The following is a 22,913-nucleotide window of genomic DNA, read 5'->3' on the forward strand; positions in this document are numbered from 1 at the left end:
TCCTATAGTTGAAAGAGATGTATTTATGTTTGAGGACATACAGATATTTATCAAATTAATGGAGATGGTTGGAGTTGGAAGCATGTCAGATGTCTGAATTGGCAATGGCGCCGAACCAGGGTAGTAATGGTAGTGTGTTAGGGCAAACTTTGTGCTACGTGGGTAAGGTGCAGTGAACTTAGCAGATGGTGATAGTTTAAAATGATGGACCTCTGTGATTTCAAAAGAGAGGAAATTTTTGGTGTTCGGATATGTGCTGTGAGCGTGACGAAAATGGCAAGTGTGTTGAGTATATCGCAAGGGACAATGTTCAAGGTGATGGCCTACAAAACTCAAAGCAAAACCACATCGGTGAAAAAAATAATTAGAAAAACAACCTCAGTAACAGGTCCTGCTGAGCATTAAAGCGGATTGTTATGCAGAATCGTCGTGCGACTACGGTGGAAGTTACGGAGGAACTCAAATACCTCTTTCGACAACCTATCGAAAAATGAAATGAAATTTTTGAGTTTTACGTCCCACGGTTATGCCGGCTAGGCTAAAGGAGACGGTGATGATGAGAAATGAATGAAATGTTGGAATGAAGAAAATGGGAGGAAACGGGAGAATCCCGAGAAAACCCACGCATACGGTGTTTGTCCATCACAAAGTTCACTTATTGGGAGCAGGGTTTGAACCCGAGACCCCATGCACCAGAGCTAAACGCAACAACCTATCGATAATTACCCTCTGCCGTGGCTTTAATGACATGGGCATACGAGGATCCGATTGAATGGGTGAAACATGTAATGAGGGACCACAACGCTTTAACACGATACCAATACACTGAGAAAAATACGTTATCCGGACAGCGGTATATTGTACAAATATACGGAATCCTCTTGCTTACTACAGAAATCAGTACGGAGCATACGTTATCCATATACTTCATACGCACTGTAATTAGATGTTGCATCATGCCATTGTAGGATGTCTGATATCTAACAGTCTTCCTTATATTACATACATATACCTAGGTACATATATTACGTTAGTCAGCTATATGTTATATACATCCATTTGTATATGAAATCCTGACCGCCTATATTGTTTCATACGGAAAGTAGGTATAGATGGAACTCTTATACGGAAAGTACATGTAAAATATACTTTTTCATTTATACGTTTGCTGTACGTTAAGTCCAAAAACTACAGTATTTACACATTTAACATACGTTTTATGTACGTCGCATACGATTTTTTTTTTTTTTTTTTTTTTTGTCTCAGTGTAGTGCCGCAAACGTGCAACATGACTATTGATGATTGGTATTGAATGATGTGGTCGGTTAAGTAATCGTTCACCTTATTTCAAGCCACGCATCGAGTTTGTGTGTGGCGGATGCCCAAAGAAGTATATGATCCGCAGTATCTCTGCCCAACCTTGAAACACAGTGGTGGCTCTCTGATGCTGTGGGCCGCAATATATGGCTTTCAGTTGCTCTTTCGTACCACTTACCGGTTGTGTCACTGAACGTGATTATAGCGCCATTTTAGGGGACCATGTATACCCATGATTCAGATGTTGATTCCAAACATGGGCGTTATATCCCAGGACGATAATGCGGTTATCAGCTGGTACTGTTCGTTTGAGGAACATCGGGATGAAGTTGAATACCTTCCCTTGCTAAACCAATACCAGGACCTAAACATAATTGAACGACTATGCTTCGTTTTGAAAAAATGAATGCAGCGCAGATTTCAAGATCCATCCTCTCTCACGGAATTTAGTGATATATTGCACACGGGATGGTAAGATATTCCACTTGCAAGCGTTCACGACCTCTATAACTCTATTCCACGTCGCAGCATAGCTGTTCTGAGGATGAAAGCTGATTCAGTGCTATATTGACCTGGTAAGTTGCACTGTTTTAAGCCACTTACATATTAATAGTGGTGTTGTGAACAAAAAACTTCAGATTCAAATTGAAAGTGACTATGTTTGTGGCTCTTAATCTCTTGAATCACCCGACCGATCTCGATCAAATTTTTGACGTAGATGCAGTTCTGGCGTGGGAATGTTTTTAGCTATGCACTTTGACGGTAGAGCTTAGAGGAGGGGAAGGAGGATAGATATATATATGAAAATGAATAAAACTTAGTAACTCTTGAACTATCCGACCGATCTCGATGAAACCTTCAGCCTAGATAAGGTTTGGACCTGGGATGTTTTCGTCATTTTACTTTGACGGTACAATGTAGGGGAGGGGAAGGGGTGACATATATAAAAAATAAATAAAAATAAAAATGACTGTCTTTGTTACTTCATCACGCTTAAACCACCGAACCGATTTTAATGAAATAATAAATATAGAGGAGGTTTGCACCTAGGGTGGTTTTTATCATATCCCTTTGACGGTGGAACTTACGGTAGGAGGAAGGGAGGGGAAAGATATATATATATTTGGTCTAGGAATTAATTCGTGCGGTTGGTACGCACACATTGAAGCTGTAGTACAAACACAAAATACATAAATACCTTAAGAAAAATATTGTCCATCGCTAGCCACCATTTTCGCCCATCTGTCAGGCAATGTACGGATTCCGTGGCGAAAGAAGTCCTCATCCTTGGAAGCGATCCAGTCAGAGACCCATGTTTCGATATCTTCTGAAGAAGTAAACCGCTGTCCAATCAAATCGTTGTTCATGCAATCGAACAAGTAGTAGTCCGAAGGAGCAACGTCTGGTGAATACGGCGGGTAGGGTAAAACTTCCCATCCGACATTTTCTAAATAGGTTTTGACCGGTTTTGCGACATGTGGGCGAGCGTTATCATGTTGAACAATAAGTTTATCATGTCTGTTCTCCCATTCTGGTCGTGTTCTGGCCAGAGCTTGCTTCAAACGCATTAATTGTCGTCGATAACGTTCTCCATTCATAGTTTCACCCGGTTGCAGCAGCTCATAGTACACCACACCTTTCATATCCCACCATATGCACAGCATAACCTTTGCACAGTGAATATCTCGTTTTGGTTGTGATGGACCTGGTTCACCTGGTTTCACCCAGGCCTTTTTTCGTTTAGGGTTCTCGTAATGGATCCACTTCTCATCACCCGTAATAATTCGATGCAGAAACCCCTTTCTGCTCTGTCGTTGAAGCAGCAATTCGCAAATGGTTTTTCGTCTTTCAACGTCTCTGTCTTTCAATTCATGTGGAACCCAATGTGACATCTTTTGAATCATTCCCATGGCTTTCAAGCGTTTGGAGACTGTTGTTTGATCAACGCCTAATGCTGCTGCAAGTTGTTCCTGCGTTTGACACGAATCCTGCTCGAGCAATGCTGTCAATTCTTCGTCTTGAAATTTTTTTGGCTGTCCAGCTTGCTCTTGGTCTGCCAAGCCGAAATCACCACTTCTAAACCGTGCAAACCACTTCTGACACGTTCGCTCAGCTAGAGCATGGTCACCATACACTTCCACCAAAATACGATGACTTTCAGTCGCACTTTTCTGCATGTTAAAGTAATGCAGCAGGACACCCCGCAAAAACACTTTATCAGGCACAAATTGCGCCATGTTCACTTAACTACAAGCTGGTGTTGATGACGCTTTAATCCACTGCCCTATACTACGAACGATACGCGATGACAGGGGTTTGCAACACATGTGTGGATACACGGAACTGTGGGACGCTCCGTTCGTTGCGCCATCTCTTGTCCACCCGCACGAATTAATTCCTAGACCAAATATATATATATATATATATATATATATATATATATATATATATATATATATATAAAAGTAAATAAAACTTAATAACTCTTGAACCACCTGACCGATCTCGATCAAATTTTCAACATAGATGACGTTCGAACCTGGAAAGTTATTTTTTAATATTTTCGCTTTGACGGTAGAACCTAGGGGAGGGGAAGGGGAAGGGAAAGGAGAGATTAATATATAAAAATAAATAGAACTTAACTCTTGAACCACCCAACCGATCTCAATCAAATTTTCAACATACATAATATTCGGGCCAGGGATAATTTTTATCATGCCGTGCCCCGCAACATATATATCAACGAAAATGACCAATATCAAAGAGTGCATTAGTAATAGTACAAACGAAACATATTACTATTTTTCCTCAATTTAACCCAGCGAAATCGGGGTGCGTCTAAGATTCGAGGACGTCTTATATTCGAGTAATAATCGAGAAATTCTTAATTAAAGATATTATTAACCTGTTACTAAAACTAGTTTGCTAGCCACAACTATTTTTAATTTTGTATCATATTCAATCATTCAGACAACAATAGTGTCTTGCGCTTGTGCAGGACGTGCAGGTTTGCTAGTTTCTATTAAATTGATAAGCATCTTTATATCTTCTTATGTTTGAGCTTTATTTAGTTGGAGTCAGACCAATAACATTTTCTCATTTATGCATAAGTATTTTTAACAGTGGATTGACGTATTCACTTCAACAGCTACAATGTCAGTGCTTCCGGACAACAGAAACAAAATAAAAGATTCTTTTTATCATTAAAATTTTAGTCTAAACGTCATATCCAAAAATACTGCTTCTGTTTAGCTAACAAATATTTCTCTTTATTTTTCTTCCGACTTCTGACTCGTTATTTTTTAGAAAGAATATATTAATAACCATCATATAGTACACAAACTAAAGTTAACTCCATTCAAATTCAAAGGAAGCAATGCAAGAGAAAGAGGTTTTTGTTTTGCGACAAGACCAACATTTAATTTTACTTAGAATAATACAGTTTTCATGAAACTGTTTTGACTGTATAACAAGTTATCAATTTATAATTGGAATAGTAATGTTTAATATCCGTCACTCTACAACTTCCATCCTCTTTGAGAATATCAGTGTTACCAATTAGGAAACAACTAAATGATTTATAAAATCTAGCTGAAAATGACAAAACATTTTTGAAAGTATATCTAACACGATTTTAACAATAACAAGCAAAATATTTCCTAGTTTTACTGTATACCTGAAACATGTTATAGTACTTTTTGTGGAGTTCTCAAATAAATAAATAAATAAATAAATAAATAAAAACCTTCATGCGTAAACTTTTACACTTTGCTTTCATCATTGAGAAGTTGCTACATATCCTTGAATTTCTTCTTTCGTCACAATTTTTGTGGTTATTTTGCTTCAAATATCTGGCAATATTGATCTAGAACAGCGTTTCCGAACCGGTGTGCCGGTGCCGTGAATGGGCCGCTGGTGTGCCGCGGGGAAATCGAAACAAAATTATTCATTCTATAGCAATCAAATTGCAAGACATAAGGAAAAATGAATATTTGTATTTCACCTACTATGAATTACAATTTTAAGTTTCATACCGTGTTACTCTTGTGTACATTTTTAATGTTGAAAAAAGTATTTGTTATCATTGTTATGACCATTGTTGCTCCTTTATTGTTGCAGACTATTTCATAACTTGAAATTTTAAAATATCATTCAATACTTTCGACAAAACCAACATGCATACAAATTACCTACATTTGTGTTTTAAAAGTAAAAGAGCTTTGTTTGTCCGTTCGTTATTTAGTGATCTATCTTCTTAGTGAAAGATTGGATAAAGTTTTCGAAAAACAAAGCGTAGTTTTGCAAACTTGAATTCAATATTTCATTGAATTGTTTTCTATTTTTAAATTAGAATGAAAAGTAAGCATAATTATTAACCACGGGGGAAAACCAGTGATCGAACTTTCTTCTCTGTGAGAAGATCAGTAATCAGAAAAAAAAAAATAGCACGGTATTTCATATTAACAAATAATAATATCTATGAGTGTGCCGCGAGAATTCAAGTTACACTCGTAGTGTGCCGCAAGTTGAAAAAGGTTGGGAAACGCTGATCTAGAATAACACTGAAAATACACCGTCCACGCCGAACACAGACTTAAAACTCTCGTTTGTAAAGTCATGAGGCATTGAAATTAGCTACAGAAAAGTGGAGTTTCCAGAACCCCAGTTTGATGAGACTATGCTAGTAAGTGATAATAATAAACAAGATATGTAGGACAGATTGTGGTGTGGTAATGTAAGTACTATTACAATTAGAGAAATTATCAAAATAACAAATCATATTTCATTATGATTTTATTTGTAATTTTAAAGATTTCATTAGAAAGTGTAGTCAACTACATCTAAGCACAAATGGCTAGAAATTGGCAACTTTTATAGCAGAATTGGCCAAAAGATAATAAATAAAACAATTTAAAATATGAAAATACTGGTAAAAGCAAGTAACAATAAAAATTAAGGAAAGAGTTTGTATTGTAAAACACGTATTGTATTTAAACAATATGAATAATATTGTAAAGCAATATGTAAAACAATTTAAAACATGAAAATACAGGTAAAAGCACTTAACTGTAAAAAAAAAAATGTAGCTAACACCTAAATTTCATTTTTATTTGTTAAACGTATGTAAATGACTAGATTTAGCTATAAAATGGCTAAATTGGCAACTCTGCTGCATTCTTACAACTAATACATATTAATAACTAATAGTATTTATAAGTAGCACTCTTCCCTCCTCCCTCCCTGTCTTAGTGTTTTGGCTATGGGCCTGGCATCCCACTATACTTCTGAGAACTTTGCCGGCTAGATCACCTGTTCTCAACTACAAGTAAACACTCATTTTAGTAATAGGAAGTTATTGTGAAATTTTAGGTCGGAGTTCAGTCATGTTTTTTAATTAAAGTTACCTCCCAATTACTTCTCCACATTGGATAAATTTACAACTCACAAATCAATCTGTGAACCGATCTTTTGCAATATTGATCATGTTTCAAACTTAATGATGAAAGCAAATCGACAGAAAACACTTTTATCATGTAGACTACTAAAATATTCGCATACTCGTGTTAAATCGTCTTTCATTCCATTTTTATTTTAGATATAACTTAGAATGCGAAAGTTCGCACACAATACTATTTCACAAACTTATATATAAAGGTAACCAAGAAAGTTCTGTCGCTTTTTCAGCCACCACCTTCGAACATCGATATGTCACCTAAGACGTACCTGGAAGTTCAAAAATAGCCCCCATCAGCATTGACGACCTCCTGACAACATTCTGGAAGGCCATGGATTCCATCGCGCTAGAACTTGGTGGGCCGTTAAGCAAAGAATTTATCAATTGCATTTTGCTCCTCTACCTAGGGATTTGAACTGCCATCCTATAATGTGATTGTCCAAAGAATGGAACCGGTGATAATCGGACGGTGCAATGTATGCCGGATGCAATAGTGTTTCCCATCCAAGGCGTAGAATGGTGTCCTGGGTCATCCTAGCCACGTGGGGCTTAGCGTTGTCCTACAACAGGTGGACACCTTTGCAATTCATAACTGGCTTCGATCCTGGCTTCAGAGTTGTGAGTTTTTCTTGAACACGGCTCAACTACTGACAGTACACAGTTGCATTGATGCTCTAGCTAGCTGGCAGCAGTTCCTCATGCACGATGCCGCGAGGAGTCCACCGAACACACAGGAGAACCTTCTGGTGCAGTGCTGGTTTCGGCTGTTTTGGAACCGGTTCATGGGATGCTAACCAATGATGACGGCGCCGTGGAGCTTCGTACAGGACCCACTTCTCATCAAATGTCAACACCCTGTCCAGAAATGGCTCCTTCCGCAGACGAGACAGCAAAGAAAGACAGGTGTCCGCTCGCGTTGCCTTTTGGCCCGGAGTCATATCATGTGGGACCCATCGACCCAAATTGTAGTGCTTCCCATGTTGATGGAGGTGCTACCGAATGGTTTCTACACTCACACTGAATTGTAGTCACAATTCCTCACATGTCTGGCCTCAATTGATGCCTAATTGATGTCTTCATTTTGTACCTAGGTTCATGCGTTGGTCTTCCTGTACATGGTGCGTCTTCAAGTGTTTTGTCACGGTCCTTAAACTTGTTAACCCACCGCTGCACTGTCCCCGTAGTCACAACACCCTCACTAAAGGCCTGACATATCTTCCGCCCCGCTGCAGCGACGTTTGACCCCAGTTTGAACTCGAATAGCATACACGTCCTTATGACGCTGTGTGGAGGTCCCATTTTCACTCTGTCCTTAGGCAATTTCAAGGTGTAACTGAACTTCCACAACCAGATAGTATATTGGATATACTCACAGCAACAACTGGCCTTCGCCTTATCCCCATTCGCATTCAAATCACAGTGTGAGAGCCAATTGAACACAAACCAAAAAAAAAAGACAGAACTTTCTTGGTTACCTATAGAATATCAAATGGTAAGTTTGATCTAGATTGGATAGGTTCGGTAAAGCTTGTACAATACATAGTGACCTTGTTGCTTTTTCAAAGGAAAATTAAGTGAAAGACGAAAACAGATGGTTATGTAGAAGTAATCACTGGACTCTATATAGCAAATAAAAGTAAATTAGGAAAACTAGATTTGAAGCATGTGCAAAACGGATAATAAAAAGATATCTGAAAATAAAAGTAAATGAACAAATTATCTACCGTAAATCTAAGAACGAGTTCAAAACATTTAGATGTCTTAGCGTGTGACTTGATTAAAAGTGTATCCTATATTAATATATGGAATCACAATGCACAAGAGAATCAAGTACCATTCCCAGAGATTTCAAAAAGTCAAACACACCAATTTTGTATGACAAGTCATCTTAACATGGATAATACGTAGGTTACAATGACAGCGTCAAATTAGAGATAACAAAATTTAGATTCAAATATTACTCAAAGATCTACACCCTTGGAACGTCACTGGTCTCTCCACCTTAGAAATGAACACGCTTAGTTTCGATGGACTTTCGAACTATAATTCGACTGCAATTCCTTGACGTCTGAGATACTGAAATTGCTGAAAGTTATGAGCTAATACAACACTACATTTACACCTACTTACAACAGTTGATTGAGGAATTAAGCATTTGTGGGTATATATAGACTATCTAGGCATTGACTTGAAGAACATTGGGATGAAGTTGGACACCTCTCAGCCTACCCAACCCCAGATCTGAACATTATTCTGCATTTGCAGTCCGTTTCGGAGACATGAATCCGGTGTAGATTCCTGACCCATCTCTCACGGAACTAATACATTGCACGCAGAATAATATAATATTCAAAATTGCTACCATTCACGACCTCTGTAACTCCGTTTCATATTGCTTCATAGCTGTTATGAAGGAGATAAGTGGTCCAACGCCATATTGATCTGGTAAGTTGCACCTTTTTAGGTGTTCCTGTTATTTTAATAACCATTTTTATATCACCAAAAAATGGAAATAATTCTTGAGACTCAGAAACAATATACAACATGTTCTAATAAAATTGAAAACTTTTCACGAGGGTTATGTCGTGCCGAATGGTACGAGTTCGTTGCCTCGTTTCAGTAATCAACAAATCGTCTTGAAAATTGCGGAAAACAGGTAAGTGGAAGAATTAAATAGGAATAAATTACAATAGTTCATTAGGATTCCTTTGTTTCAATTTCAAACTTCGTTAAGTACATGGAAGTGTATTTCTACAATTGTTGGTTTTCTTTAAAATCTAGTGTTTCCGTGTCAACAACAAGGCTACCTTGAGACATGAGCCAACAGGTTTACTTAGAATCCAAACCATATAAGGTTGCACTTGAAATATGACCCAAGTCTTCCACACAAAAGCTGAGAATTCTACTTGTCTAAACAACATTGAGCTCTTTCAATAAGTGTCCTTTTGGTTTCTATAAAAAAAATAAGTGCAAATAAAATAAATTCACTTATCTGTTCCTCAATAAGGGCTCTGTATTTGTAAATACAAAAAAACTCAAGTATCCGGCCTAGTTTTTTAAAAAAAATACTGGTAATAAAATTAGGGGAAAAGTAAATAATATATTCGTTCTAAAATCTGATATCATCTGCTTCCGTAAGTGGAGGGACATTGCATCAGGAAAAGGGCTAAGCACTGATCTATCAAGTTTTTAAAAGTATAGTTTTGACTCTTTAGTCTTAGTCCCACACTGATAAAAAATGTATGTGACGTACGTAAAAACGTAGGTTACATTCATATTTCCTGCAATTTTTTGGACAGACAACGTACGTAAAAACGTAGGTTACATGCATATTTCCTGCAGATTTTGGACATAAGCAACGTACGTAAAAATGTAGATTACATGCATATTTCCTGCAGTTTTTGTACTTAGACAACGTACTTAAAAATGTAGGTTACATGCATATTTCCTGCAGTTTTTGGACTTAGACAACGTACGTAAAAACATAGGTTACATGCATATTACCTGCAGTTTTTGGACTTAGACAACGTACGTAAAAATGTAGATTACATGCATATTTCCTGCAATTTTTTGGACAGACAACGTACGTAAAAACGTAGGTTACATGCATATTTCCTGCAGTTTTTGGACTTAGACAACGTACGTAAAAATGTAGATTACATGCATATTTCCTGCAGTTTTTGGACTTAGACAACGTACTTAAAAATGTAGGTTACATGCATATTTCCTGCAGTTTTTGGACTTAGACAACGTACGTAAAAATGTAGGTTACATGCATATTACCTGCAGTTTCTGGACTTAGACAACGTACGTAAAAATGTAGGTTACATGCATATTACCTGCAGTTTTTGGACTTAGACAACGTACGTAAAAATGTAGGTTACATGCATATTTCCTGTAGTTTTTGGACTTAGACAACGTACGTAAAATGAAAGTTACATGCATATTTCTTGCAGTTTTTGGACTTAGACAACGTACATAAAAACGCAGGTTATATGGATATTTCTTGCAGTTTTTGGATTTAGACAACGTACGTAGAAACGTAGGTTACAAGCATATTTCCTGCAGTTTTTGGACTTAGACAACAACGTACATAAAAACGCGGGTTACATGCATATTTCCTGCAGTTTTTGGACTTAGACAACAACGTACATAAAAACGTAGGTTACATGCATATTTCCTGCAGTTTTTGGACTTAGACAACAACGTACATAAAAACGTAGGTTACATGCATATTTCCTGCAGTTTTTGGACTTAGACAACAACGTACATAAAAATGTAGGTTACATGCATATTTCCTGCAGTTTTTGGACTTAGACAACAACGTACGTAAAAATGTAGGTTACATGCATATTTCCTGCAGTTTTTGGACTTAGACAACAACGTACGTAAAAACGTAGGTTACATGCATATTTCCTGCAGTTTTTGGACTTAGACAACAACGTACATAAAAACGTAGGTTACATGCATATTTCCTGCAGTTTTTGGACTTAGACAACAACGTACGTAAAAACGTAGGTTACATGCATATTTCCTGTAGTTTTTGGACTTAGACAACAACGTACGTAAAAATGTAGGTTACATGCATATTTCCTGTAGTTTTTGGACTTAGACAACAACGTACATAAAAATGTAGGTTACATGCATATTTCCTGTAGTTTTTGGACTTAGACAACAACGTACGTAAAAACATAGGTTACATGCATATTTCCTGTAGTTTTTGGACTTAGACAACAACGTACGTAAAAACGTAGGTTACATGCATATTTCCTGTAGTTCTTGGACTTAGACAACGTACGTAAAGACGTAGGTTGTTACGTACAACCCTATGTAACATCCTGCAGCAAACGTATAACTGAAAAAGTATGTCTTATACGTACTTTCGTATAAGTGTTCCGAATAAATATATTTTTCGTACGAAGGAAAGAACTATATATAGGCGGCCAGGATCTCACACATATATATATGAACGTACGTAAACGTATGTAACGTATATAACACGTATGTAGCGTATATAACACATAGCTGACGTGTGTAACGTACGTAAACGTATGTAATATACAGAAGATGTTATATGTCAGACATTCTGCAGCGGCATGTGGTAACATCTAAGTGGGAAAAGGGGAAGTACGTATGTAGCATATGGATAACGTATGCACTTTACAGATTTCCTAGTTAACATATGGATTCCGTATATTTGTATAATATACTGCTGTCCGGAGAACGATTTTTCTGAGTACCATTAATGAACGGTACTATAAATTTAAATTATTTTAATAGAATTGGGCCTAAGTTTTATGTTAATATTTTACTTATTCTAAAATTGTATGCAGAACATACAGAATTCGTATGTCCTACATTAGGCAGAATAGTCCGTCGTCTATTGGACATCTGTTTCACTCGTTCGTTTCTACAAGCATAGAGTGAAATATCGTGTTCTTAGTACTGAAAAGCTGGCAAAATAGCATCCTCGATAATTTTTAAAATGAAAATTAAATGAAATTTCGTTTTAAACATTTCACTTTCATGCCTTTTAGACTACAAATGCCAAAAGAAAATTTACTGTTATGCATGCTAATATTCGCTCACTTCTTCCGAAAATTGATGAAGTAAGATCTCTTATCGTTACGAATGAATGTGCTGCATTTATTGTAACTGAATCATGCTTAGATAAATCTGTTAATACGGAACAAATTGATGTACAAGGGTATTCCGTTTTACGACAAGACACGGGCAGGGGAGGGGGATAGTAGTATATTATCTTAAAAACCTAGAACTTAAGACTCTTGCATCCAGCTCTGGTGGCGGATTAGAGAGACCAAACATAGATTTTCTTAACTGTACTGTATTGTAAAAACTTTACTGTAAAAATAAACTCTTATTCAATAGGTTTTGCTGCATTATACAGACCACCCAATATATCGTATACTTCACTATCAATCGTTGAAGATATTGTCATCGAGCTCTATCCACACGTCGATTCTCTGTACTTAATTGGCTACCTGAACTGTGACCAAACTTGCATAAACAAACTTGAAACGATTTATTTAAACTCAATATTAAATAGATTAAATCTTATTCAAATAATTAATGAGCCTACTAGGATAGCTGAAACAAGTGAATCTTTGTTAGATGTTATTGTTACTGATAACAGAGAGAGACTGGCGTTGTATGGTGTTAGTCCCCCTATTGGAAATTCTGATCATTGTGTTATATACATGGTTCTTGATATTAATAAACCGCCTACCCCGAAACCTGAAATTCTTAGCTGTCGAGATTATGGTGGTTTTGATGAAAATCTTTTCTTTAGCGATGCTCAATACATACACTGGAAAAACATTGAGTCATTTGAAACAATAGACGGTAAGGTTTCCTTTGTGCAGGGCTCATTAACATATTTGATGTGCATGCTCCTATTAAAAATATCAAGCTTTCTAAAACTAAACTCCCATATCTCTCAAGTAATAGCAAGCTATTAATAAAAAATGCTGTGATAGACCACATCTCAAGTTCAAGCGTACCAGAACCCAACAAGATTGGAAAGAGTTTAAAAGGCTTAGGAACTTTGCAACGTCAGTGGTTCGACAAGGAAAAATTGCTTACTTCTCTTATCGTATTAAAAACTGCACTGCAGTTAAAGACAAATGGAAAGTAATACAAGAGCTAGGTCTTTGTAACAGGAACAATGATGTGGCACCTTCCAGTGAAAACAATGATCCAGATATTATTAATGATCATTTCGTCAGCCTTCCTGGTTTGCAACCTATTAATACTGAGAGAGTTGACAATCAAACTGAGAAATTTCTCTCCAAAAAACATCCACAGTTGCAGATAACATTTCTATTCAACCCAGTAAATGAATCCGATGCGAGAAAGGCGGTACACAGCATAAAATCTAACTCAGATGGCCTTGATGCAATAAGCACTAAAACGATCAAATTAGTGTTGCCATTCATACTATCACCTCTAACAAAAATAATTAATTATTCACTAGTTAACAGCTGCTTTCCTACTGCCTGGAAAACAGTAAAAGTGGTGCCGCTAGCAAAGAAATCCCGCGTAACTTCCTTAAACGAGCTACGTCAAATTAGTGTCTTACCAGTAATGCGAAAGGTTGTAGAGAAATTAGTAAACCAGTAATTATACGACTATGTAAACCATAATAATATTATTCCTATTATTCAATCCGGTTTTCGTAAGCATTATAGTACTGTCAGTGCGATACTCGAGGTAACAGATGGGATAATAAATGCAGTTGATAACTCTCAAGTTGCAATCATAGTCCTCTTAGATCTAACCACGGCCTTCGATCTAGTTAATCATAACCTGTTGTTGGCTAAACTAAATATTATAAATTCTGTGATACCGTTATAAACTAGATTGAAAGCTACTTACTAGGCAGGAAGCAGTTCTATATTTAGGACAGCTCAAAATCCCTTATTTTCGTCACTTGTTATAAACAAAGGAGTACTTCAAGGATCAATCTTGGGTCCCCTTTTATTTTGTATTTACATTGCTGACCTCATAGATTCCATTAAATACTCTACTGTGCATTGCTACGATGATGACTCACAACTTAGCATCATGTCATCACCACATAATATTGAACAAACTGTAGAACTTCTTAATAGAGATTTGACCTCTATACCTGAATGGTGTACCAATAACAGTCTTGTCATCAACCCCAGTAAGTGTACATTTACGATTATAGTAACCTCACAACAGTTGAGTAAAATCAAGACAGCGGATCTAAAAATTAAAATTATGGACACTTATATTTCTTACTTTACCCATGTGAAAAGCTTAGGATTCATATTGGATAAGGAACTAAATTATAATAATCATATATCTACTCAGTGTAATAAAGCTATTATTTTATTACGTTGACTTTACAAAGCTATAGACTTTCTATCTCAGTCTATGAAATTATATCTCATACAAGTTCTTGTTTTACCGTTATTAGACTACTGTGACACTGTATATGGACCATCTCTCTCCGTTTACAATTCTAAAACTATACATAAAATACAGAACTCATGTATTAGGTTTGCCTTTAACTTAAAGAAATCGGAACATATTCTACCAGTGCTAAATAGAAACGATATTTTAACAGTGTCAAGAAGAAGATACCTGCGCTATAGTTGTCTGATATATAAAATCCTTAAAACTCAATCCCCACAATAATTATATTGTAAATTTACAAAGCGGTCACAAATTCACTCTCACGTTACGCGTAACAGTGAGAAATTCAATGTACAAAGACTTAAACTGAAGATAGTGCAAGGACCATTTTCTAGAGCAGGTCCGAGAGTACGGAATGCGATACCAAAAACTCTCACGGAAATCGAGTCATTTAATTCATTTCGAAATTCATTAAAATCACATTTGATGAAATCCCAGCAACTGACCTCTGGCACTTACGACATGTACAGTTTTATGTAACAACTTAGCTAAATCCAACAATATCGATACTTTTTTATTGCATATGTGACGTTTATTTTCTAATTTATTCTTTTACTTGTATTTTTTATTTTTATTTTCTTTTTCGTTCCTTTTGATGTGTAATATTTAATATTGTATTCTTTTGACAAGGGTTAGGTGGTAGAGCAGCCATGGCTGAACCTTGTCCGCTTCAATAAAGACATTTTCATTTCATTTCATTTCATTACAAGAAACGGATGATAAATGAAAGGGAATAACTATGAAAGCATTGGTGAAATGAAAATGTGGGAGAAAGTGGGAAAATCCGAGGAAAACCACGGACACAATCAACCCCACCACAAGCTCATTTGACGTGGGATCGAATCGTGGACCCCTTACAACAGAGGTGAGCACTTCACCACTGAACTATCTTAGTTCCTCTTGATAATTTTTGAACCAATTATTATCCGCCTTCCTGGGAAAATGAAAAATTAATACACCTTTTCACAGGGTCCTGTATAACAATAATACTGTATTAACATCCCCTGATTTTTCGTAACGCCCTCTTGTATTTCCATAATTATCTCCAAGGGAAAAGTGAATTCGACGGTGCTCAAAGAGTGTTCTAGAGGTTTTGCAAATAACCAAAAGACACTTGATTCTAAATGTGGTGGGAAAAGATGCATTTCTAAAACATTGAATGACATATCTGTTTTAAAGTGATTAAAGAAAATCTATCTGATATTGTTTACTCTCTTTTTCAGGCCCGCGTCATCCCATAAAACTCCACACTCCAAGAAAGGTTCGTGCAGTTCCTCCTCCAAGACACCGAGTGGCAGAATGGCGACAGGATTCGCTTGAAATAAAGAGTAGCTCGGATTGCTGGACTTTATTGAAGACATACTTCAGATACACAACATTGCATGGGTTTCGCTACATAACAGCAGAGGGTCTGGCACCATTACACAGGTACGTGATATCCAGTAGCGGGTGGTGCTTCTTTTAATTCGGACTTCAACCAAAAAGGTCAAAATAAGGCAATGCCGTAACTGCCCTTTTATTGAAGGTTGATTCATTTCCGCCTCAGTGGAAAATATTCTTAATATAACCTTGATATATTTTAAAAATAAATTAAGAAAAAGTTTGAATCCAAGCATTGAAGTGTGAATTATGTACTGTTTGTATGTTTATATAAAAGAATAAACTCACAAACTCATTCACCGATTTACTCATGACCGGATCTCTGAAATTATTGGGCATAAAAATTTAAAATTTTGTACATTTGTTCTTTTTTATCACTAGATTGTGAATAAGATGAAGTTTTTGCGAAATTATACCCCTAAGGGTGTAAAGAGAAGCTAAAACCCTTTTTCATACTCGTTTACCAGATTTCCAAAACCGTTGAGAATAGCAAACATTGTTCTTCATCCAGGACAGAGGTTTACGAAACGTAGGGAAGCGGGAAGGAGATTGAACCCTTTCATTATAGCTCTGTTAGGCGTAGACGCTAAAAGCTTCATGCAAATGTTGGTCTTACACCATAGACTGATGAGTAAGATGAGATTTTATAAAATTCAACATCTCAACAGATGGGAAAAAATATTTTTCGCTATTCAACGGATTTTCGAAATTCTTCAGTATTAGCATCAATTACCCGTTTTGCTGGGTTAAAGTAAGAATTTTAAATGCATAACTCCTTATCTGGTGTGTTTGGTACCCGTGAAATATGCTAGTTTTGTTTTAAGTTTCATGAATTTAAACGGCATCCGAAGTATAAATGTTCGTCTCTGCAATCCCAGGTCCGAATTTCATCTATGTTGAAAATTTGATCGAAATGGGTCTGGAGGTTCAAGAGTTATAAGGTCACAAAGACAGTCACTTTCATTTTTATATATCTCCCCCTCCTCCCCCTTCCTTACGTTGTACCGTCAAAGTGATGTGACAAAAGCACTCCCAGACACGAAACTCATTCATGTTGAAAATTTGATCTAGCTTGGTCGAGTGGTTCAAGCTGTGCTAAGTCACAAACATAGTCACTTTCAATTTTCTAATACAGGGTTTTCATAGTCTTGACGGATTTAATTCGCTTATAATTTACATAAAAATGCTCATATTGAAATCAAATAAGGTGAAAACAGTAGCGGAAGGATTAAATTTTTACCTGTAATCTGCACCAGCTCAGTTCATTCACCGCCACACCTCCAACTGGGCGCCATTTACGTCCACACATTCGCGACTTCTGTGGGCTGTTGATGATGCTTTCCCTTACCCTGCTCACTGTTGTAGGCGATGTTGGCGACCTCCCACTTCGAGCAACAGCTTAGCATGGCACTTTCGGATTACACTCTCAGTCGGTGCCGGCTTTTTGAAATCTTTGGTGAACTTTCGACACATCAGAATTGGTGATTTTAGCTCTGCGTACCACAGAACACATTGCGCTTTCTCTTTCATCGACGCCATCTTTGATGCGGTAAAAAAAATAGTCTTCTCAGAGGAGTTTTTCATTTATTTATTTCTTTAAAAGACACACACACACCAATACAGCTTACAACTTACTTTAACCGTCAACATTGAAACAACAATGAAAACAACAATGGATGGAATTTGGTAAGAAACTGACCCTTGCCCTCCCTCTCCCTCTCTCAATGTGTTCAGAGTTGCCGCTTATCTAACAGTGTTGCCAAGTAAAAATTTAATCCTTCCGCTACCGTTTGCACTTTATTTGATTTCATTATGAGCATTTTTATGAAAATTATAAGCAAATTAAATCCGTCCAGACTTTATGAAAACCCTGTATAGATAGGACAAATTTTTGTAGAAATGCTCTTATATCTTACCATAGGTATGACGTAGTTTTCTGCTCCCGCCAAGTGAACTTTGTGGTGGACAAACACCGTGTGCGTGAGTTTTCTCGGGGTTCTCCCGTTTCCTCCCACTTTCTTCATTCCACCATTTCATTCATCTCTCATCATCACCGTCTCCTTTAGCCTAACCGGAATAACCGTGGGACGTAAAACTCATAAATTTCATTTAATTTCATGACGTAGTTTTAAGGAATTACACATGTGTAGGGGAAATTTTGTATGTAAGTAGCCTATATTATATATATAGAATATAAAAGCAACTTGACTAAGTTTCCACTGGAAAAGGTAAATTAGAGATATTTTTTTTAGAAAATTCAATTAGTAATTAATAAATATTTCTACGAAACACCAAGAAACTTCTAATTGGCTCATCTTAGTGAATAACCGGTCAAGTCAGGAATTGTTAATTTTACAGGAGAGAAGTTTGAAAGTTCTACTGGTTCCTGTGAGTATGAATATAGCCAAATCAACTCAATTTTTTGACGATATAGGTATGTCATTAGGATGTGTTATATGGCAAAATCTCATCCAGAATATACAACAATGAAGTGTGATTTTGCACTGTTTTATTCAGTTGCCTGCTTATGCACTGCGAAATTGACCTACTTACCTGGTTATGCACGTTTATGCTATATAGGAAAAGCCTGTAAAATATTAAAAATGTGAATAGTAAATCGATTCTCGTCGGGAGCTCATGTGGTTCAGATTCCACGTTAATCAGTAGGTCCACGTCTCATATAGCCTCGCTGCTGAACGGGACGTTAAACTCAAAATCAACTCATTAATGTAACAGCCAACATTTCAATTGGTGGTATCGCAAGTCTCATGAAAGTATCTTCTGCTTTAATTTTATCACTTATTTTCGATAAGAGTTCATCAAATGAAGTGATGCTCATGCAAAAATAATTAAAGGTCTTTTCTTCGACATTGCGCAAATCAATAAACATGGAAGAAAATTCACCTTTAAGCAGTCGTGAGCTTACGTACGGATGAACCCAGTATCGTCTCTGTTTCTTCCTTAGGATTTTACTGGCTAAGCATACGAGAACAGCACGTTTTCTTCTTTCAATTTTTATCTTTATTTACCTGCAGCTGAAAATAAAATGAGCTCTTTTCTATGTCTATGTGAAGTGGTTGGGCTGAGACGCCCGCACGAGTCTGCTGCGAGTCTGTTGCGGGCCCGCAGCAGACTCGTGCGGGCGTCTCAGCCCAACCACTTCACATAGACATAGAAAAGAGCTCATTTTATTTTCAGCTGCAGGTAAATAAAGATAAAAATTGAAAGAAGAAAACGTGCTGTTCTCGTACACTTAGCCACTAAAATCCTAAGGAAGAAACAGAGACGATACTGGGTCCGTCCGTACGAAAGCTCACGACTGCTTAAAGGTGAATTTTCTTCCATGTTTATCGACTTGCGCAATGACGAAGAAAAGTTCTTTAATTATTTTCACATGAGCATCACTTCATGTGATGAACTCTTATAGAAAATAAGTGATAAAATTAAAGCAGAAGATGCTTTCATGAGACTAGCGATACCACCAATTGAAATGTTGGCTGTTACATTAATGAGTTGATTTTGAGTTTAATATTCTGTTCAGCAGCGAGGCTATATGAGACGTGGTCCTACTGATTAACGTGGAATCCGAACCATATGAGGTCCCGACGGAAATTGAACCCGCGCCTCCCACGCCAAAGGCGTGTACGCTAACCGCTTAGCCACGGAGAAGCTCTGGCTGTTACATTAAGGTAAGTTAATTATGTTAACTAATTATCATTTGTAAGACCACAGAAAGTTAAACATTCGGAGACCTATTCATTGACATTTTCAAATGTTATTAGCGGCCACTGGCATAGTTTAACAATTGCGTGACTAATTTCGATTTTTTGACATAGTTGGTGGCTTTAAATTCAAAATTAGACATTTTTTTAGACTTCCCGAATATCCCGCTCAAGAGGAGGCGTTTCAATAATAGTAAAATTTCCCTTTATTTATTCAAAAATTACCGAATGTGAGAATTCGTTTCAATTAGAGATATAAAATTCGCCATGTAAACTCATAATAAAAATAATGGAGCACAGGTTTCAGTGTCTTTGAAAATTTTCTCTTGAAGGGGAGATGGGGGATTTCTATAGTAGTGGGGTCCGGTGGCTCAGTGATAGAGTGTCCACCTCTGGTTCGATCCCAGCTTGCGTCAAGTGGGCTTTGTGGTGCGAGAAGCACCATTGTACGTGAGTTTTCTCGGGGTTCTCCCGTTTCCTTCCACTTTATTCATTGCACCATTTCATTAATTTATCATCATCATTTCCTTTAGCCTACCCGGTATAAGCGTGCGACGTAAAACTCAAGGATTTCATTTCATTCCTATGGTACTGACATTTCCCGTTATGTATTGAGAAAACGTTCAATATGAGGACTCGCTTAGATTGGAGATGTGAAATTCTTAATGTAAACTCTTAAATAAAAATAATGGATTTAGTGTTTCCGAATAATCCATGTCTAAGGCGAGAAAAAGGAAACATTTTTATAATTGTGACATTTAACGATAGAAGGTTTTGAGGAAATCCCCAATACGTGTAGCACACGACAAGGAGGCAATGCAGCAAACGGAAGCAGAAACAGATGGGTTGATTATTTTGTAAGCGACAGAGGTAGAGTAATATGGCAAGATAACTTTGTTTAGGTTGACCTTATGTAAGAAAACATTCAGTTGTTATCTCTAGAATAGTAACAACGTGCACAATATTATGAATTGTACGAGAAACACAAATATTTCTGTTACATATTGAGCATGCTTTTTTATTTTTTAACCACATGAGTGCCCTGATGTTCAACAATTTTCGTGTTAACTTTATTAAAAAAAAAAATAGTACATTAACAAATAAAAACAACAATCGTCAGCCGAAAAACGATGTTTTTTCTTTGTTTTCTGTTCTGCTATTATGTTGATGGTTGTTTTGGACTTCAGCGTCCTTTTTGAGCACAGAGGCTATATAATACGTGACCTTGACCTAAAGTATAATGCAACGTACGTTATAAACAGTCGGTTCATTCCGGAGTGAGTTGCAAGAAATCTTATCAAAGAAACTGTATTAACAATAAAGGCTTGTTCTCCAAGCGTATTTGTTTATTGTTATCACAAAAAAGTATTCATAGCCTCGCTGCTGGAAAGGGACGCTCGACGAAAATCAAGTGTAAATACTACATGAATATTAGATTTTTACATTGAAAAGTAAAAATAATACATACATACCAATGCTGTTTTTTTCTTCTTCTGTTTTTACATTAAATTTCTCACATAAGGTTTCACACACCTTATTCCATGCATCTCGTTTTTATTATTATTATTATTATTATTATTATTATTATTATTATTATTATTATTATTATTATTATTATTATTATTATTATTATTTCTATCTCTATACATTTCACACTTTAAATTTCATATCTCGTGATACTTTTGTATTTCGTTAATGAATAGTTCTTCATTCAGTTCTTCGCTTTCCATTTCTGCGGGCGCGGGAAAGTCTGCACGTGTGGCTTGCCTCATTGCCAGCAATGGTTTTCCGACCCGCAACACCTGTGCGGACTCGCTGCGAGCCAGCAGTCCCCGCAACTCAATTTTCGCCCGCTGCGGGCCCGCAGCAGAGTCGTGCGGGAAAGTCTGCACGTGTGGCATGAGTGATAAGAACCAATGTATTTCCGGCTCGCGCGTTGCGGGCCCGCAACAGACTTTTCTGCACGTCTGAACCGAGACTTACTTGGAGAGGCACGGCAAAATATGTAGAATTACACACTAGACCAACTTTTCTTATCTGCAGTGAAACTGATAAAAGGGTATTCTAGACAGAGCCATAGTTAGACTGTCAATCAGTCAAATGTTGTTATCGTTACAAAGGAATAGTCATTTGACATTGTCTTCAGGAGTAATAAGAAGTTTCACCAGTTGTTTCCTTGAATAATGACAACTTTAGGTCTTGACTTACAAGGGGAAAAGTTGTTTTTGTTTGTGCGTGAATTATATTTGACAAGTGTCACTAAAATAATATTAAGTCTACATTGTTTTCGAGCTAGACCAAATTTTCACTGTTCTTACATTTGTCTTCTGAAAATATTATGTACTCTCCCCTTTTTTTTCATAAATTGTTCGTAAATTGAAGACTTTGGGGCGAAAACCCGTCAAGTCCAAAAAGTTAAAGTGTAAAGGAGATAGCTTCACAAGGGTTTCTCGTCATCCGATTTTCTTCAAACTTGGCACATATATACTAAACCGCAAATAAATCGACACGTATTTTTTATTTCTTTCGGAAAATAGGTTAAAGGTGGCAAAGGACCCCTTTTCATAAAAGGGCTTCCTTGATTAAAAGAGCCACATTATAGAAACAAAACTCTGCCGATGCAAAGATGACTTCAAAGTAGGAAATACGGGTTTTGTCGTTTCTGCCAGAAAAAGGTTACAAGGGGCAATTGCCCCTTCGAAATGACAGATTTCCCAAGATTAGTGCAGGCGTCAACAAAGTGTGATTCCGGATCATTTTTTTCGAAAACCATTTGGTAGATGGACAAATCAGTGACCACGGATCCCATTAACCTCATTATGTTTGTGGGCACACGCTTCGAAATAATATTTTTGGCCCCAGGGTCCCAGACGGGGTCCGGCGCAAAAGGATCCCGCACAATCCTTATAGAAATTGGATTTTGGTGAAACTTCTTGAAACCGTGATATGTTCTAGATACTGTGATCCTGAGAAAAAGTCTCAATTGGCACACCCACCAATTATCGACCGTTTGACCACTACAGGGCCATTTTTTTTAAAAACAGTGGAAAATAATGGTACGATGGATTTCGGTGAGG

The 22,913-nt window shown here is 36.9% G+C and overlaps 1 protein-coding gene across 1 annotated transcript in view; it reads left to right on the forward strand.

Moving 5' to 3' along the window:
- Positions 1–22,913, forward strand: part of LOC145673315 (sodium channel protein Nach-like) — a 195,985-nt gene that overhangs the window by 74,176 nt on the left and 98,896 nt on the right. The window contains exon 2 of the mRNA XM_081742910.1: positions 15,958–16,162. Within this exon, the coding sequence (XP_081599036.1) occupies positions 15,958–16,162 (205 nt within the window). The remainder of the gene's footprint in view (positions 1–15,957; positions 16,163–22,913) is intronic.

This window comes from Thermobia domestica, chromosome 16, assembly GCF_964235325.1.
Source record: "Thermobia domestica chromosome 16, izTheDome1.hap1.1, whole genome shotgun sequence".
NCBI classification, from domain to species: Eukaryota; Metazoa; Arthropoda; class Insecta; order Zygentoma; family Lepismatidae; genus Thermobia; species Thermobia domestica.